The sequence below is a fragment of the Chelonoidis abingdonii genome, chromosome 8, assembly GCF_003597395.2.
Source record: "Chelonoidis abingdonii isolate Lonesome George chromosome 8, CheloAbing_2.0, whole genome shotgun sequence".
NCBI lineage: Eukaryota > Metazoa > Chordata > Testudines > Testudinidae > Chelonoidis > Chelonoidis abingdonii.
Window position 1 is genome coordinate 49,654,847 of NC_133776.1, and position 18,996 is coordinate 49,673,842.

Sequence of the window (18,996 nt, forward strand, 5' to 3'; positions counted from 1 at the left end):
AAAATATTTTAATATCTTTTATATAATTAAGCTTGTTCTTTTTAATATTCAAGTATTCCTCACATGAAAGGCATAAATACACACTCAGATAGAAATCTATTTGCCACATTCAACACTGACTTTCTAAGTGTCTTGTTAATCATAAACATCTGTGATGTGTTAACAGTAAAACATGTATTTGTTGATTACTATTCCTGCTTGGAAACTGATGGATTTGTTTAAGATTAGATGCTGTGTAAAAACCTGACTGGCATTTGCCTTTCCATGTGATTTTTCTAGATGTCAGTGATCTAACATATGACTTGTTTAATTGGCAAATAATTTAAGCCTTTGAGAAGCATCTTTGGGTATTTCTGTCTGAAAGCCATAGGGCCTATGGCAATTTGCATAGTAACTCCTGCAATGCATAGTGCACCTTTGCCTTGAATATCAGTACCAACACTGAGAGTTGCTGTTCAGTTTGTGAATTGATTGCATCAGCTGGAAAACACATTCTGAATACTAAAAAATGTGATCATTATCCCTCCATGAAGTTAGCAGTGTATCAATTAATTATAAAACATTTGAAAATTAATCCTGTTTATTGCAGGATTTGTATGGGGTTTCTTAATTTTTTTTTTATTTTTTTTTAAATACAAGATATTTTCCTGGGGTGCCATGATTTCTGAATTACCAAAATATTCTACAGTGGTTTATTTCCTGCTTTCTAGTTTCTACTTATCTATGATATTTTGACCACCCACAACACAGAGGGACACAAAGACCTGGTGATTCAGTGAATATCTGGTCAGAGAGCACTCAAAGGCCTTATTGGAGAATATGCTATTATTGGTTGGTTTGGGCAAAGATGTTGTTGTTGGAGGAAAGTGCAAAAGTGGGAACCTAAATCCCCTGTCAAGTTTAGCATGGATAACAGTAACAAGTCACTGCACTCTTTTCTTAATGAACTTCATCCCTGAACTTGAGAGAGAGCATCTCTCAGTGATAAATTTACTTTCATGTCAGTTCAGTCCTTCACCTCTTGGCTAAGATTGCTAACAGTGCTAACTGTGTTTTTTGGTGATAGGAATGTGTCCATTAGGAAGTGAAACTAGGACTCTTTTGACCTCAAATCATTTTATATAATGTTTTTTTAGTGGCTTATATAGCAGTGACTTTTTCCCATTACTGACCAAGGTTGAAATGAAACTAAATCATTCTTTTGTGCTGACCAGCCCTTTTTGGTTAGGAGACGAAGGAAGGAAAATCTTGACTTTCTTCCTTCCTTCTCCCAGGCACACAATCCTTAAAAGAGTGACAGGCAAATCTAGTGGATATAGTTAAAACCCTGAGAGTATTATATATTAAAAATCTGAACAGCTTACAAATATGGCCTTCAGCCATATTACCTCATGCTGTGATCCTGTCTGTTCTCACAAGCTGAACAGGATCAGACTGGGACAGTACCAGAAAGAGAGGAGAAACAAACAGTCAGGTGCAGCAGCAAGTTATGTCAGTGTTCTGGTAGTTGGCATTCTTCCCTTTGAGCAAATATTAGAACAATACCTCAACAATCTGTGGGGGGGGGGGGGGGGGGGGGGAGGAGACACTCTTTCAGATGAGATACAAAGCCACAGTCTTGACCACTTGTGGTTACTGAAGATCCCAAGACATGCTTTATAGGAAGAAGAGCATCAACCCTGGCATCCTGACAAAATTCCAGCTACGGTAATTATATCCTGCATACCTTAATCCCTCATGCCATTTCAATAAGAAGAGATCTGCTTCTCATCCTAAAATGACATGTAGTGTCAATCTGCACCACTAAACTGCTGCTGTGGTTTCATTAATAAATGAAGTGAATTCTGTGCATAGTTTGGTAAAATTGCAAAGTCTTTTCACATCTGTCAGGATGAAAAGGTGCTAAAATAAATGTAATTTCATTAAATCAAGTTATTGCTGTAGCCACTAGTGCCTCCAGTCTGCAATTTCTACCCTCATTTGCCTTTGGAAGAATTCTCTGCTCTGTTCATAGGAGCTAGCTTGGGGTTTTGCTCCTCCATAGATTTCCAAGGAAGGAGCTGCAAAACAACAGTATAATGGCCACTTCGTAGTTACATACTAGAATATCAATAATATAAACCATAACCCCTAACTACCACCACAGCAGAAACACTGAAAATTGCTAATCTTTTTACCTTCCCCACTTTTTCAGAGAGATATTAAATCATGAACACACAGGGAGGCAGAAGAGTTATGAGGTGGAAGTATCAAGTTAGATGCAGACAACCTCAAATGAACCCTAACTGGTCATTCTTAAGAGCAATGACTACGACAGAAAAGGGAAGTCAAGCAGAGTTAGGGACACCTCTCTTAACTTTGTCATCTTTTGAGCCAAAACCCTAGGACCCAAAAAATTAAGCAACCTTAAGGAAACACGATAATCAACTCAGATACCTGAAGAGGAGATTCAGAGGGCTTTGAAAATCAGATGGTGATTACAAAGCTTTTTTAAGACACCTATCACCATGGTAACTTGGCACCATTGCAAAATTAGCAATATACACACCTACTGACCCTAAAGAGGTGAGATTTTCAGAGATAAAGGGCTGTTAGATACCCTGTTCCTACGGACTTACAGTACCTGGACCCCTAAATGCCCTTTGTGCTTTTGAAAACTTCTCCTCCAAACAGACAACGTATCTTCTGACCCAAGCCTTCTTCATCCACTCACCGAAGAGCCATTTTAGCTGATAATGTTTCAAATAAGACAACCAGTACCTCTTTCACTGTACCTTAAAAATGGCCAGACAATGTCTCTGACTAATTTCCTGTGAAAGCAAGGAGCTCCACAGCCAAGAATCTCTCACAGAAAATGCTGTTGTATGTTCCAGAAGGTATATCAAGAGAAAAACAGCAAGAGCATTTTAACTAACTGCAAATCCATCAAAAAGTATGGTGGACAGAATTGCTGGGATAGTCAGGTCTCAAATACTTCAGGATCTACATGACAAACATTGCCACTTTGAATGTGCCCCCAGAATCAAATTGAAGTCAGTGCCAAGAATGGAACACACGTGTGTTCGGACTGGCTTGCCCCAAGTAAGCAGCAAGCTCCAGATGAAGTTCAAGTGGAGGATTTGTTAAAACTTCAAAAATATATTGCTTCTGACAGAGAGCAATTACACAAAGATGAGAACCTCAAGCAACTCCTGATGCAGATGACTCAAACAAAGCAAGAACAAGCAAGAGCTCAAAGAATGTTCTAAGGAACTTTTTGGTAGTGCATTTTAGAGGATAAGAAGGTTTAAAATGGCATATATACATATATAGTAACTATCTTACCTGGATCTTTTCGCCCTGGTTTTTCAAACCGCCTGTCTCCCCTAGAAAGGCAGAATAAAAGTTTCAGACAAGGCTTTGGAAGAATGCCATCATTTCAGGTCCAACTCTCACACATTTCCTCTCTCTCACCAGAGCGATGGGACCAAAATTTTAAGGGTAGTTAGGTGTCCAGGTGCTTTTGAAAATGCCAACAGGAGCCTATCTAGAAATTTAGGCACCTTAATACCTTAAAAAGCTAGGCCTAAAGCATTGCAAACAGACTAAAGGCTAAAACTAACTGAAGAGCCCTCTCTTATGAGAGCTATACAAACTTTCACCCAAATATAGCTACTATGGAAATGAAGGTTTCTAGAACACCTCACTTTCTCAAAGCAGTGCTCTGTTCATGCTCACAAGCCATCAGCAATATAAGCTTTTGAACAGTGTTTTGTTTATAACAGCTGGGTTTTTAGCAACATCACTATATGGTATCCACTTTAGAAATTCCAAGACAATCAACCAGTACACATTCCTACAGAGCCTTTCTGAAATATTTTTTGTGAATGAAGGGTGCAAGAATGGGATCCAAGCAGGTGCACCTACAGTACATTTTAAAGTCTAGGCTTTTCTGTTACCTTTCCTCCCAGCTCTGAGATCTGTGCATTTCCCTGCCTCCTCCTCGCCCAAATCCACCCTCCACTTCGTCAAAACTTCTTTGGAAGAAGCTACTCTCTCCTCGGCCTCTGCCTGCAAAGACAAAAAAACAAACAAAGAAAAGCATTTGTAAAAAGAACTTCACTTCTGTTTTCTAATGTTAATGTGACCTCATTTTCTTATAATCCTCTTAAGACATGGCAACCTGATAGTGGGCAAGTCTTTCCTCCATCTCATGGGAACAGTAGCAATGATTAAATCCACTGGCTTAATATTTCAAAGCTAAACATTTCCCAAGAAACTGATTTTGGAAATTAACATCTACTTTTCAAGACACATCATTTCTCACAAGTTTGTACACCCACTTCATCACCATGTTTGGAGCTGTTCATAGAGAAGGACAAATTAACAGGCTGCCAAATAGGGTAGGTTTAAAGTAAACATGAAAACAACTTTGGGGAATTTGGAAATAAGGTAATTTGAGCCTTGGTTATAGTCCAGCACACAAAGTAATGCACAGAAGAGCTATACAGAACAAGAGGAAAGAAGGTGAAATAGCATAGACTGAAGAAGAGGAGAAGAAACTTGAACAATTATGTAACAGTTCCATTATTAAATGCATAGATTTTACACAGGAGAGAAAGATGTAATAAGTACCACACAGAAAAGATAATCAAGATGTGTCAAAGCAGTTTCTACAGAGCTATAGAAAAACTAGAAGAAATTGATGCAGAAAATTAATGAAGCAGAAAGTGTATAAATATGTGGTAATATGCAATAGGTCAGTATAAACACAGTGCATGCTAGAATACTGGCAGTATTGACACTGAAGCACATTAGCCTTATATTATACTCCAAAAAGACAAACTTGGTTCATGAACACATGCAGAATACATGAAAAAGATAATCAAAGGTAGTGCCTGAAAAAAAAAGACCACCACCAAAGAAATGGTCATATAGTAGGCATAAAGATACCGAAGCCATGTCTTGACTGAAAAAACAGGTTGCATTGTATAATGTGTTAGAAAATATGTCTTAGTAAATATGATTTTAAATGGACTGTACCTAGTGCAGAAAGGGCAAACTGCATTTAAAAATAAGTTAACTGTTTTTATTCAACCCTATCTTGCCCCCTAATTGACTCTCTTGTGACCAAGTTCTCCAACCTTCCCTATTTTCTTATGGAAATGGAGTGAAGGAGAAGTCTAGAGTACCTGAGGCTGACAATCTTGATGTAAATGTGGAATAGACAAAAGCATTGAATACAAGGTCTATCTGATACTTCAAAGTCAGAACAAAGAAGAGTACAGAAGCCTCTCTAATGCAAAGATAGAGGAAAAGAACCAAAAAAAGGGCATTTTCAAACCACTGTAAATAGAGGTGGGGAGCACTGCTCTTATTACTTGTACTACAGTAGTACCTAGAGGCCTCAGTGTGCTAGATACAATACATATATATAGTGAGAGACAGTCTCTGCCCTTAAGAGCTTATCATCTACACAGCCAAGACAAAGCAAGTATTCTCCCCATTTTACAGATGGGGAACTAAGGCACAGAGATATTAAGTTATTGACCTAAGATCACACAGGAAATCTTTAGCAGAGCTTGGAACAGAACCAAGATCTCCTAGGCAATCAAGGGTCTCTAGTCACACCATACACATTAAGCAGAAAGTAAATGTGGCTCTAGCCCCCTCACCACAAATAAATTAGCATGTAGCATGCAGTGTTCATGTAGTCAAATTGTTAGAGGTTTAGTATTAAGAACTGCCATAACAGCAGTGTGTAAGAATTGATCTGGCTGTAATTTATTTTCCCAACTCAGATAATTTTAAAGTAGAATTTCAGGTTGTCTATGGCTTAGATATTTGTGAAATGGCAGTGAAAATGGAAAAATAGGAGGAAAAACATCTTTATGCCTCAGTTCAGAAATAGGCAGCACAGTGCTGGGTAAAGCTGCCTCAGTTATGGCCTCTTACTTGAACAGGAAAACGGCAACAACAAAAGTCTAAGGCTTTGTCTACACTTACAGTTTTGCAGCGCTGGCCGTTACAGCTGTGATCGTACAGCTGTGTACGGCCAGCGCTGCAGTGTGTCCACACTGACAGCGACCAGCGCTGCAGTGTGTCCACACTTGCACCAGTTGCAGCGCTGTTGTGAGTGGTGCATTGTGGGCAGCTATCCCACAGAGCACCTCGTCCCAATTTGCTGCTGGGGGTTGTGGGAAGGGGACGGAAGGGTGCGGGTCATTCCGCTTCCTGTTCCAACTTTCTGTCACGACCGTGGTGCATCGCTTCCCTTTTCAGCCGTTTGGTGCCATTGTGTTCTGCCGCGTGTGATTTCAGGAAGAATTGAGCCCGAGCTGCTTAGGATGTTGCTGATGAATGTTGCCAGCACATCCCGTCTGGCAGCATTGATCTTTCCTTATGCTCCAAAGTGACAGTGAGAGCTCAGATGATGAAATGATGCTGCTGACACTGCTGACACTAAATTGTTGTGGCAGTAACGGACGTGCTCTGCAGCGTGGAACGCCGCCTTTGGGCTCGGGAAACAAGTACTGAGTGGTGGGATCACATCGTCCTGCAAGTCTGGGTGATGAGCAGTGGCTGCAGAACTTTAGGATGCGAAAAGCCACTTTCCTGGGACTGTGTGCTGAGCTCGCCCCATCCTGCGGCGCACGGAACACGAGACTGAGAGCTGCCCTGTCAGTGGAGAAGCGGGTGGCTATTGCAGTCTGGAAGCTGGCAACTCCAGACAGCTACCGATCGGTCGTCAAACCAGTTTGGAGTGGGAAAGTCGACCATTGGAACAGTTGTGATGCAAGTATGCAGGGCCATTAATGCATCCTGTTCAGACGAACCGTGACTCTGGGAATGTGCAGGACATTGTTGGATGGCTTTGCCCAAATGGGTTTCTCCTCTGTGGAGGAGCAATAGATGGGACGCTCATCTCATTCTGGCACCACCCCACCCTGGCATCCGAGTACATTAATCGGAAGGGTATTTCTCAATGTTCTCAGAGCGCTTGTGGATCACCCGTGGGCGTTTCACTGACCATTTACACAGGATGGCCTGGAAAGGTGGCATGATGCACGCATCTTTCGGAACAGTGGCCTGTTCAGGAAGCTGTAGGCAGGGACTTTTTCCCAGACCGTAGATCACAGTTGGGGATGTCGAATGCCATTGTGTCCTTGGAGACCCCGGCTTACCCCAGTTAATGCCTTGGCTCATGAAACCGTATACAGGTAAAGCGTTGGACGGAGCAAGGACCGGTGCAACTACAGGCTGAGCGCTGCAGAATGACTGTGGATGTGTGTTTTGGCCGTGAAGGGAGATGGAGGAAGTTCTTACGGGAAGCAACGTCAGCTGTGTGGAAGCAGCATCCCCGCGATTGATAACGCGCGTGCTGTATCCTCCATATATTGTGAGGGAAGGTGAAACCTCATGTACGAATGGGCTCCGAGGTGTCAACGCCTGGAGGCTTGATTTGCCAGGCCGAGGCGCAGGGCTAATAGAGCGGCCACACAGTGCTTCAAGGATCAGGATGCCTTAAGGGCACTTTGAGCTGAAAGCCAACAGTAATGTTGGGTGCCTTCCACTGCGAGTTTAGTGCAGTGGCCCACACAGTTACCTGCAGTGGTTCATGATTTGCAGTTCCTCATTTTCACTTGGTACAGTATGTTACACTTTTGTAATAATAAGAACACTATTAAAAAAGACAAGAAATCTCTTATTAAACATAGCAGTCATACAACAGGAAGGGGGGGTACGGTGAGGAGCATTACACTCACGAGGTTTGATATGTTGCTCCTTGAGGCTATGACTGCCTGCTGCACTTGAGTCGTTAATGCTGCATGTGGTGGGGGTGAGTGCATGGGTATAGAGGTCGGCAGTTATCAATGGTGTGAGGAGTGAACGTATTGGTGTTGGGGGCAGTTGGTGGTGGTAGAGCACCAGGAAGGCTGGAATGGGTGTTTTGAAGGAACATGGGGCACAATATGTGCCTGAGTTTGGGATGGGCGTGAGGAGCCACCGGTAAGTGCTCTGCTGCTGGTTACCATTGACTGCATGAGGTCTGTGTGCGTCATGAGGCTTAGAGCCGATCTGTGGTATCTGCTTTGCCTGCCTGACTCCTCCTTAATGCTACGTTTTTCCCGCCAATGCTGTAACCTTTTTCTGGTTCTGCAGAAAACATATATGCTGCTTTCACAAGCTGTTCCTTCGATTCCTAGGTCTTTCTTTAAGTTCTTAGCCTGTTCAAACTTATCTTTGTTCCAGAATGTAGTCAAGGGTCACTTCAAAAAAAAAAAGTTAAATGTAATAAGAGGACGTGTTTTATAGAGTATTTACCATCATTCTCTAGTATCAGTATATAACCACACTCTGGGACATGCAGCAGATCGGAATGCACATGGTGAGGTTAAGCCATTTGGAATCACTAGGGGAAAAGGTGGGTGCTGATTGGTTCCTGCTACAGGGAATATACACATGAGCACACCAGGGAAGGAGGTGGCCACAGGGGCGGGGGGGGGGGGTGGTTTTGAGGCGCCGTTCCTTCCCTGTAGCCATAGGGGTTTATGCCAGAAGTAGCAGGTACAGGGAAATCAGAGAAAGGCATCTTGCAAAATGGCTCAACAGGCGGCAGAAGGTGGGGGTTTTCAGGCTGCTCTTCTTTCCCTGCTGAGCCCATGGGGTTATGCAAAGGATAGTTAGCAGGGAAATCGAGAAGGCATTGCACACCGGCTCAAGGGGCAGGTGGGGGTTTTACAGGGCTGCTCCTCTTCCCTGTTGAGCATGGGGATGTATGCAGATCAGATGGCAGGAAATAGCACTTAAACAGTATTCCCTCGCATTTCAACAGGAATGTAACCTTCCAGATAACTTCGCTGCTACAGGGTCTCTGCGAGGAGCGGTAGACCCTGTCCTACTAGTAGTGGATTCCGCCCGGTCCCTAGCCGCCTTCCTGTGTGTAGCCATGATCCCCCCCCCTGCAGGCCAATGCGCGAGTGGTTAGCCTGGCTGGAAAGGAACACAAGTTGTCTCGTCCCATAAACTTGTTGGAAGCCGCATGGCACACGCTCTGCTGAACTTTTGAAGGATTATAGAGGCGTTAACGACGTATAGATCAATATCAGATGGGCTATTCCACAACTAGGCATAGCCCCCCTGCCTCCAAAACATTTGCATGTCTTTGTCATAAAAGCTTCTTCCAGGAAGCAGACGCCTCCGATCCGTACTCAATAGTAGTCACCGCTGACGGCTTGTTCTTCCTGGGGTAGAAACACAGCTCCTGGCTGCCATCTGCTAGGGGACATCACCTGCTGTGTCCCCTTCACCTGGTCTCCAGGCTGTGACTTCCGATATATCCTAGGATTGGCCGTTGGGTACAGTCCCAGTATCGCATCCAGCATCCTTGGTAAACGGCAGGTAGTGGGGCGAACCAGAGCGACGGTTTCCATCAACGGGCTTTGTAGGCATCCTAAACTCCTTCACTTTACCCTAACTGAACAGCACTCGGCATCGAGCCTCTGTCTGCATTGACTGTGATATCTGGCCGTAGATTATCATAACTTCTAGCGCTTGACGCAGCTGGACGTGACTGTCTCGTTCTCCCAAACACGATTAGATCCGCAGCTCGCACTGCTCCAGCTGTGGCGAACGTATTGGGGCGTGGAGCAGTTGCTGATTGATGATTGATTGATTTGCACTCCAGCCTCGGAGCCATACAGGAAGGAATTCTTTATTCCCGGCGGCATTTAAAGACGGATCACCTGAGCCCAGGGCGTGGAGTGCTAAGTGTGACCAGAGAGGGCTGAAAGGGAAAGCTGGATAGTCCTAATTACGCGCTGGGCCATATAAAAACGCTGAGTGAGTGTCCAATCACCGATCCACGGTCACCAGCGCTGCCCTCGCTACACCGGAAGCAGACACAGGTGTACAGCCAGCGCTGCAAACAGGGAGTTGCAGCGCTGGCTGAGCTTTTAAGTGTAGACACCTGCTAAGTTGCAGCGCTGTAACCCCCTCACCAGCGCTGCAACTTGCAAGTGTAGACAAGGCCTAAGTCTGTAGCCCAGTCCACAAAGAGACTTAAATCCTTTTCTTCTGACACCCACCTTCGTGAATGTAAACATTCCAGTCCTCCAAGCACAGGGCTTAACTACACTCCACAGGGAGCTCGCAGGAAAACAAATCAATTAGAAGGAAAGGTCAAGTGCATGACCTTGGATTGCTTGTGGAGTATTACTTTAGAACAGGGAAAACTTGTTAGTCACAACTAAAGTGACACCACACAAAATGCATGAGATTTTCGGTACGAGCAATTTCACACTCCAGCAGATGGTTTTATGATTAGGCTGCCTCGATGATGCTAACTTAATTGTGAAGTTACACTTCAGAGTACAGTTTCACTGAAAATTTTTACTGACAGTGATCATTAAAAGAGCCTAAAGAAACTTCTGCACTAAGAGCTACAAACCCACTTGTGCGTGCCTAGATATTTATGGAATGCACTCCAATTAAGTAATGGGGTATTTCGGCATTATTGCTAATTGTTAAATTGTGTTTAAAAAGGTTATTTCTCTTACAGCTAGTCATCTATTAGATGTGGCAATTAAGTTAGCCATAGTGAAAGTTCACATTTTTTATAATATAATTTTTATGACAAACTCAGATCAAACAGATTTATTCTGATAGATTTTCAACAGTAACCTTATTTTAAATATACTCTTATTTAAAGAACAATATTAATAAAATGTTTAATTATTTTAAAAGTCTAAAACACTCAAAATACATGTAATTCTCATCTAAGGTTACAACACCAATCCTGACTCTGCTTTTGTTCTCTCTCCTATTCTTCACCATCTAACTTTCTAATACTGGCCACACATCACCAACTCTTACCAGAAAATAAAATTAATTCTCACTTCTCCATCAGATAAATTTAACTAACTTCCAACCGTAGATCCAAATTCTGCCCTCAGTTACACTTGTGTAACTCTATTCCAGACAATAGGCTTGTACAGGTGTAACTGAGGGCAGAATTTGATCTGTAGAAGCTTTATTACTCATGATGATGAGTAGCAAGCTGAAAGTAACACAGAATTATCTTCGGAACCCAGACTAAGTTTGCAAGACTAACATTAAGAAAGCATTTGTATTTCTGAACTGAGCAAATCTGTTAAGGAACTATTGCTATTGAGCAACAAACCATCACAGAATTTTACAATACCATTTTTACAGTCACTCATCAAAGCAGAACTGCACTTGAAGAACTTCATCCTTGAGTAAAACATTTAATATGCAACGTAAATGTTATCTCATCAGTTCTATGCACAGATTTTCATCAAAAACTAATTGATATACATCTTCAGCTTCAACACCACCAATGGTTCATTAGCTTAATTCTGAATTCTGTCACTGCAGAAACCTGAGTTTATTTCCTGAATTAAGAGTTACCCGGGTAATCCTGAAATCACAACTTAAAACCAAGAACTGTAACTGTTCTGAAAAAAATGCAAGGAACAAGAAGCAGCCAATATGATTTGGAGTGAACTTCTCAATGATCTATGATTAATAAAACTATACAGGAAGTGAAAAGGGAGAAGAAATTAAAGAGGACAGTTGGCTAAAGCTTGGCAGGTGATAAGGGCAACAAAAAAAGGCAGAATGAATATGGTGTGCAAAGATTAAGGAAAATTAAAAAAAAAGGTGAAACAAATGAGGATGAATTTAATTAAAATGAAGAAAGATATCTGGACAACTGAATATAATGAGGAACTTGTATCTGAACAAAGAAAGATTAACTCAGAACAAATATTTAGCTGTCTTGAAAACTGGGTAGGTAGTGGTAGACTGAAAGAAATACAGTATCACTATTCAAAGAAGAAATGAAGAATGATTCTATTAATTATAATGCCATCAATATAATGCCTAGCTCTAGACAAATACTGAACCAAATGTTGGAGGGGAAAACTTTTAAAGATAACATTGTTTGCTATCTTTGACAGAACTGAAGAATTGTTGGATTACAACCAGATTCTGCCACTCTCATTCACAGTGAGTGGTATCTTACTCTGCAAGTAATGCCATTGAAATCAATTGGAGTATTTGAAAAGTAGGTACGTTTACTGTGAGTACAGGTGGCAGCATCTGACTAAATTAGTCTATCGTTGTAAATGTTAGTGACCGAAGGGAAGAGAAATGCAAAAGTTGCAAAATAAAAAAGGAAGGGTAAAGAAATACAAAGGTGTTTGGATACATAAGAAAAGGTCAGAAAACACAGATTCCACTGGAGAGGGGGGTGGGGGGAAATGCATGTTGGAGGTTCAGTCTATGACCATTTATTACCCAACAAGCACTGTATGCAGCATAAGTGTTTGTAAATTTGAACCCTAACATATCTGACCAAAATGTCCAAAACACAGATATTCAACAGGAAAAAGAAATCTGGACAGCTGTAATGCTAACACACACTTAGGTGAGGCATAGCAAATTAGACTTCAGTTAAGAATGAAATATGGCATCAGAAAAAGCTGATGCAATCCTGTTACACTGGCATCATGTCAAAGAGGGAAGTAAACGCCCCTCTCTCTAGTTCTTTGGTACATCTGTACCTGAAATATTTAAATAAGTCCTTGGCAACTCATTAGTAAAAAAATACTGAAAAATTTGAAGGGGAAAAAAATTAGAGACCTCGGGAACTGACACTGATACAATAAAAGATCTAAATACAATACCGCTTAGCAAAACAACAACTAAGAAGCAGCACATGAAAGCAGTCCACAAATATCTGAAAGGTGTAGATGCAAAGGAGGAAGTGGAATTATGAGGGAAGAACAGACAATTAGAAATAAAGGGAACCTTAAAACCAAATCAGGAAATACTTCTGTACATCCAATAGCTATGGAATTGTTTTCAAGGGAGGTAGTAGAAATACCACTACTTAGGGACATTTAAAATTAAATGGCACAGAATAAGAAAAAAATGTGGCACTTGCTGGGCTATGGAGATGACCCAAGAAGTCTTCTCCATCCCCAGCTTCAAGCATTCTATACGCAACAAATCACATCTATTAATATACGAAAAGATAGCCTTCATGAGCACAATAATATAGGATTAAAGGATACTATCAACATAAAAATATACTTTTGTTTTTCAAAAGAAAATTAAAAGTAAGTTCAGGTAGTATACCTTACCCCGAGCCTCCCTGGCATTATCTGAGGACACATTTCCCCATTTGCTTTAAATGCTGCAGTGTGGAAGGACCCAACAAATAAGGGAAAATGACTTTAGTGAAGTAGTGAAATTGACAAAACAAAGTGCTATCAGTGAACAAAATAAACTGCAAAGAGAGACCTTATGCCTCCACTAATCTCTTTCAGTTCGTTATTTAAGGCATTGCTCAGAACAGATAAGGACTTCTTTCTGATCATTTAAATCAGTGGCTCTCCAACCTTTCCAAACTACTGTACTCCTTTCAGGAGTCTGAGTTTTCCTGCATTCCCCCAACTTTCACATCACTTAAAAACTACTTGCTTACAAAACCACACATAAAAATACAAAAGTGTCACAGCACACTATTACTGAACAATTAGTTGCTTTCTCATTTTTACCATATAATTATAAAATAAATCAATTGGAATATAAAATATTGTACTTACATTTCAGTGTATAGTATACACAGCAGTATAAACAAGTTGTTGTCTGTATGAAATTTTAGTATGTACTGACTTCACTAGCGTTTTTTTAACGTAGCCTGTTGTAAAACTAGGCAAATATCCAGATGAACCATTTGGAAGACCTCTGCGAAGCCCCAGTTGAAAACCACAGATTTAAGTTAAAACCAATCCTTTCAACTTCTTAATTAATGCTCCTGTTCTCTTCTTTTATGAGCAACACCAAACTTTTTCTAATACCATCTCTTATGGTTGGATATTCTTTACAACTCTGAGTCGAGCAACCTTACACTTTCCTTGATAGTCCACCTCAAAACTGTTCCTTTCATTACTCTCCTTCAATCCACATTTATATATTTAACAAAATAAACATACAAAAGAGGAACCAGATATGTACGTAACATGCATTCTTAGTGATCTTGTGGTATTGCAAGCCTCATTCTCCCACATTCACTTTCCCTCCTTCCTCAACCCCTGCAGTGTTAGGGCCTTTAAAGAGAAGTTCCTTGGGGGCAGGAATTTGGCAGTTTTATCTGGCTGCATAATTCCAAATCCCCTACTGGTGTTACCCAAATAATGGTGGTCACTTTTCAGACAGACAATTTAACCTAGATCTGTCCCCCATCCACTGTATCATCCCAGTCTTCAGAAAACAGCTCACCTCGACCTCTAGAGGAACTTCGACCTCGAGGAGCCCCTACCACCGTTCCTCCTCCTCGTCCCGTCAACCGCAGGACAGCAGCACTGTTTACAGACATGGAGAAATTTCTCTGCCAAGAAGAGGAGACAGCCAAGGTGAGATAAACAAGCAAACGTACCTTTCCCTATGCTTTTTAGCATAAAAGTGATACCTACCCTGACTCTCTTCTGCATATACTTTCTGCAATTGAAAATGCTCACGGATCACAAAACAAATCAAAAGATATACAATAAATTGCTTAGATACATTGGGAAGTTACTAAGTGATCCCATTTAAAATATCTTTTTTCAACATTCTTTTCTTCTACTCTTAGTGCTTCCTTTCCTTTCAACCTCTAAACTAACAAAAGCAAACATTTGCCTTTATCTTTCCATTCCCTTTCTAGAAGATACAAGAATGCAACCGTCAGCTCCCTGAAGAGCAAGGATGGTGGTATCAGCTAAGATACTATGGTGACAGAGAGCCAGAGAAACAGGTAGAGAGGCTGACAACAAGTCCATGCCAGTAAAGGACACATTACAATGAGCTGTGTGACTGAAAAAGTTATACTCCAGATCAAAAAAAGTAACTTACCTGCAATTCTTATTTTCAAAAAGACATTAAAAATGTACTGCAAGTACTGTCTTCCATGCTCCTTGCATATGACTGACTGGAACGTCAAATAACTTAAAATCCACAGTCAGAGTGCCACCTTAAAAGTGAGTAATATGTGCCTACTCACTGATGTCGTGCACCAATACCATCTCCAATCAGTTCATTTTTAAAGCAAGACAGTAACATACTATCTCCTCCTTCAGGAATGTGGGGTGGTTGAGAGGGAATCTACTACAATTACTATCCTTCTGAACAATTAAGTAGTATAATCTTTCTCCAAACGTACAGTAACAGCAATAGATCACTTCTGAAGACTTAACATTTTTATGAATCACTAAAATTTTAAAGAAAAAAAGCTCATTTTAGTAACAGAAATCCTATGCAACAGTCATGGAATGCAACAGAAACAAGAAAAAGATTTACTAAAAGGAAAAAAAAAAAAAAAAAAAAAAGACATTTCAACATAGAACAACTAGTTACACAGAAACACCCAAAATGTTCTGAACATAGACAGTTGGAAGTTTGGGCACTTCTGCCCAGAAACCAATTCCGTACCACTAGCATAGCAAACTTGGACTCCTATTGTACTTCCAAGTCTAAGCTTTAAATAAAAAAAAAAAGAAAAATGCATAGAACTCCATGTAGCTGTTCTGTAAGTCTTCTAGAAACAAATCTACTGGGGATAGACTAGCATTGCTTACATGCCTCTGGACACATCTAACTTATTATGGCCTTGAAGAGTCCTAAAGAAATAATAATGAGACAAGCAATTAGATTGTCATTTAGACTTTATATACTGGTGTCCAAAGAAACAGGAAGCTGCATGCACTTTAGTTTATTTCAAATAAGTCCAAACAAATATTTGACATCTATCTGGAAAGGAAGAACCTCTCCAAGGGGAGACTGGTAACTATGACCATAGCTTGAAAAAAATCCTATCACCCATCGCAGGTACAAAGCTTTCTTTGATGAGTGTTGTCAACCTCTACAAAATCTGAGTATTCATTTAACATTTTTTCCTAGCTCTTATAATTGCTAAGAAAACCTTCTAAAAATTAACTGAACATTCACAGCTGTGGTAATATCTTCCTCAGTCTGCAGACATAATACTTGAGTATCTTTGCTGCTGCTCAAATTTTTGCTAAGTGAAAATTGGCAGAGTGCAAATTAATCATTCATAACCCTAGTCAATTTCACTCTGCTACTACTTAGGAAAATTAAAAGCAGCAACATACGCAAGCTGTGGAATATTTCCTAAAAACAAAGGCGTGGAGCAGGTAAGGTAATGGTAACATTTCGGATGCTGAGAAAATAGTGATGGGAAATTTTAGAAAAGGCTGCTGTAGAAATGTCCGCGGAAAAAAGGTAAACTGATCATATGCAATGGTTAGACAACATACATATAGAAAACAGGAAGTCATGTAGTCACACTTAATATATCACCAAAAAATTGTAATCACGAAGGACTGTCATATTAGAAAATTGATCAAACTTCAGTGTGTTAACCAGGAAGGTGGTTAAGTAGCGCAAATGGTCAGAACAATCTGTTCTTCCTTTGGATTTTCTCAGAGTAATTGCAAGACGTGAATTTTACTTTAACTTATAGCCTCTCTTAAATAATCTCCTTAGAGTCAGTGTTCTAATTCAATAATAAATGTACTTGAAACAATTAAATCTTCCTTTTACACTATATAAACAACAGATAGCATGTTTATCTAAAATGTGATAGACCCAGGCCAGTTAGGTACAGCAGAGTAGTCCTTCTGGTATTCAGGAAAGTGGGCAGGCTCTGCTAAAAGGACCTCCCCCCAGCCTAAGGGGAGGATCCACAGGTCCGTGATACCAAATAATTGCGGGGGACAACTAATGAGTTAACAGGAACGGGAGTGAGGTCATAGGACTAAACAAAGGGAACCTGCCAGGGACACCAAGCAGAGGACCCCAGATAGCACCCACTGCTCCTCGAAGGTGTTTAGGGCGCCAGCAGATGCAGCCCAGAGGAACTCTGCCCGGATGCATGAATGGACAGAGGAGCGGAAATAGGTCTCCATAATCGCAGAAAACCCCTTCGGCCAACTTCCTCTTCCTGGTTTCACAGATGGCCATTTTGGCCAGGCCTAGGAGGTGGTTGACAAGGAGGTCCCACAACTTTGTGGGGCCACAGATAGGGAGTGCGTAGATGAACAGGTGAGGGGAAAAGTGCAACCAAAACCATAATAATATATCCAAGAGGAGCCGGAATAGGGGCTGCAACCTGGCGCATTCCAGATATCTGCGCGCCAGGGTCTCCCTCACGCCACAAAAGGGGCAGGTGTCCGGGAGGGGAGCAAACCACGCCAAGTACACACCCGTGCTCATAGCTCCATGAAGGATCCACCAGTTGACATCCCTAGTGGGCCTCGGGACCAGGGTAGAATATAGGCTGGCCCACTGGGGCTCCTCACCCTCTAGAGATGGCAGAAGGTCCTGCCACTTCATGTTGGGGCGGGACACAAGGGTGAGGACATGAAGGGTGTGGAGCATGAGCATGTACAAATGTTTTCATGGCACGGTATGGAACCGGACCGGCTGCAACTCGTGCAGCCGGCTCATTGTAAACGGGTGAGGTAGCCTAGTAGGTCCACGGGCCCGCTGAAAAGGTCAGGAGGGCCTGGGGTGGAGGGTGGGCACGGTGTGCCCTCTCACAGGACCCGGTCAAGAAAGACCTGAGCAGCGGGCGGTAAAGCAGCCCTCACCTCCTGAAGTACGCGCCGGGGAGTACAAGGTCTGAAGAGCCCATGCGCCGAGTGAGCATCAGGGGATCCAACCCATCTCCCCAGTCACAGTCCAGGAGGCCTCTGACTCTGGTGACTTCTGCCAGGACCAACTTCTGGCGCACTGAGGGGGACTCCACCAACTTCTGGAGGTTGGCCAGGAAATCCGGGGCTGGGACTAGGGTGTTGGGCCGGTGCCTGAGCATGGACAGGACTAGCTGATTGAGCACCAGTGCCCTCCCTCAGAAGGAGACACAGAGTAGTCTTGCCCATCTCTGGAGCCGCTCTACCACCCTGTCTTCTAAACCTTGCCAGTTCTCCCGCGGAGACAGATGCATGGCAGAAAGGTAAACGTCAAGATAGAGCAGTGGACCAGCGGTCCACCAGATGGCCTGAAGTGGGAGTGGGAGGGAGCTCACCTGCCACCCGTCCCCAACCACCAGGCCAGAGTTCTTGACCCAGCTGACTCAGCCAGTGGAGGTCATCAAGTAGACAGCCTGGCAAGCCTTCACCCGCACCAACTCACCCACGTCCTGGATCAGGAAAAGCACGTCACCACAGCTCCTGCTCCCGCAGCACCAACCCTGTCAGCCTCAGGCAGAGGAGATCAAGGAAAGGCTTCATTACCAGCACGTACAGCTGGCCTGAGGGCACATCCCTGCCGTACTCCCTGCCCAAAGCTGACTGGTTCGGTCAGGGTCCAGTTGAGTCTGACCAGACACTCCACAGAGGCATACAGCAGCTGGAGAAAACCCACAAACTGGGGCCCAAAGCCAAACGCTCGCAGAATGCCCAGGAGATAACCATGCCCCACCCTGTCAAATGCCCTTTCCTGATCCAAGGACAGAAGGGTGAAAGACAGACCATCCCTACACCCGAGCTCCAAGAGATCCAAGACCAACTAGAGATTATCAAAGATGGTGCAGCCTGAGACCATGTAGGTCTGCTCTGGATGGACCACGTCCGCCAGCACGGACCCCAGCTGCACGAGATGGCCTTCGCTATGACTTTATAGTCCGTGCTGAGAAGCAAGATAGGATGCAAATTCTGAAGGTCGCAGGGGTCCCCCTTCTTTGGGAGCAAGGCGAGCACAGCTCACCTACACGACGGGGGGAGGACTCTGCTCTCCAAGGACTCAGCCCAGACGGTGCAAAGGTGCGGGCCGAGGACGTCCCAGAACACACGATATAACTCCATGGTCAGCCTGTCCATGCCCAGAGATTTATTTGTGGGCATGCAGCGGAGGGCTTCCGAGAAATTGGCCAGAGCGAGAGGCCGCTCTAGCCGGTCTCTGTCAACCATGCGGACAGTCAGAAGTCTG

The 18,996-nt window shown here is 42.7% G+C and overlaps 1 protein-coding gene across 7 annotated transcripts in view; it reads right to left on the minus strand.

The window, feature by feature from the left end:
* The window catches only part of GIGYF2 (GRB10 interacting GYF protein 2), a 173,100-nt gene that overhangs the window by 96,334 nt on the left and 57,770 nt on the right, over positions 1-18,996 (minus strand). For all 7 annotated transcript variants that reach the window (XR_012656383.1, XM_075068594.1, XM_075068591.1 and 4 more), the window contains 3 exons: positions 14,290-14,398; positions 3,939-4,050; positions 3,325-3,365 (listed from right to left, as the gene is read on the minus strand). Coding sequence is in view for 6 of the 7 variants with exons in the window: in XM_075068594.1 (XP_074924695.1) it covers positions 3,325-3,365; positions 3,939-4,050; positions 14,290-14,398 (262 nt within the window). In the remaining variant the exon portion in view is untranslated. The remainder of the gene's footprint in view (positions 1-3,324; positions 3,366-3,938; positions 4,051-14,289; positions 14,399-18,996) is intronic.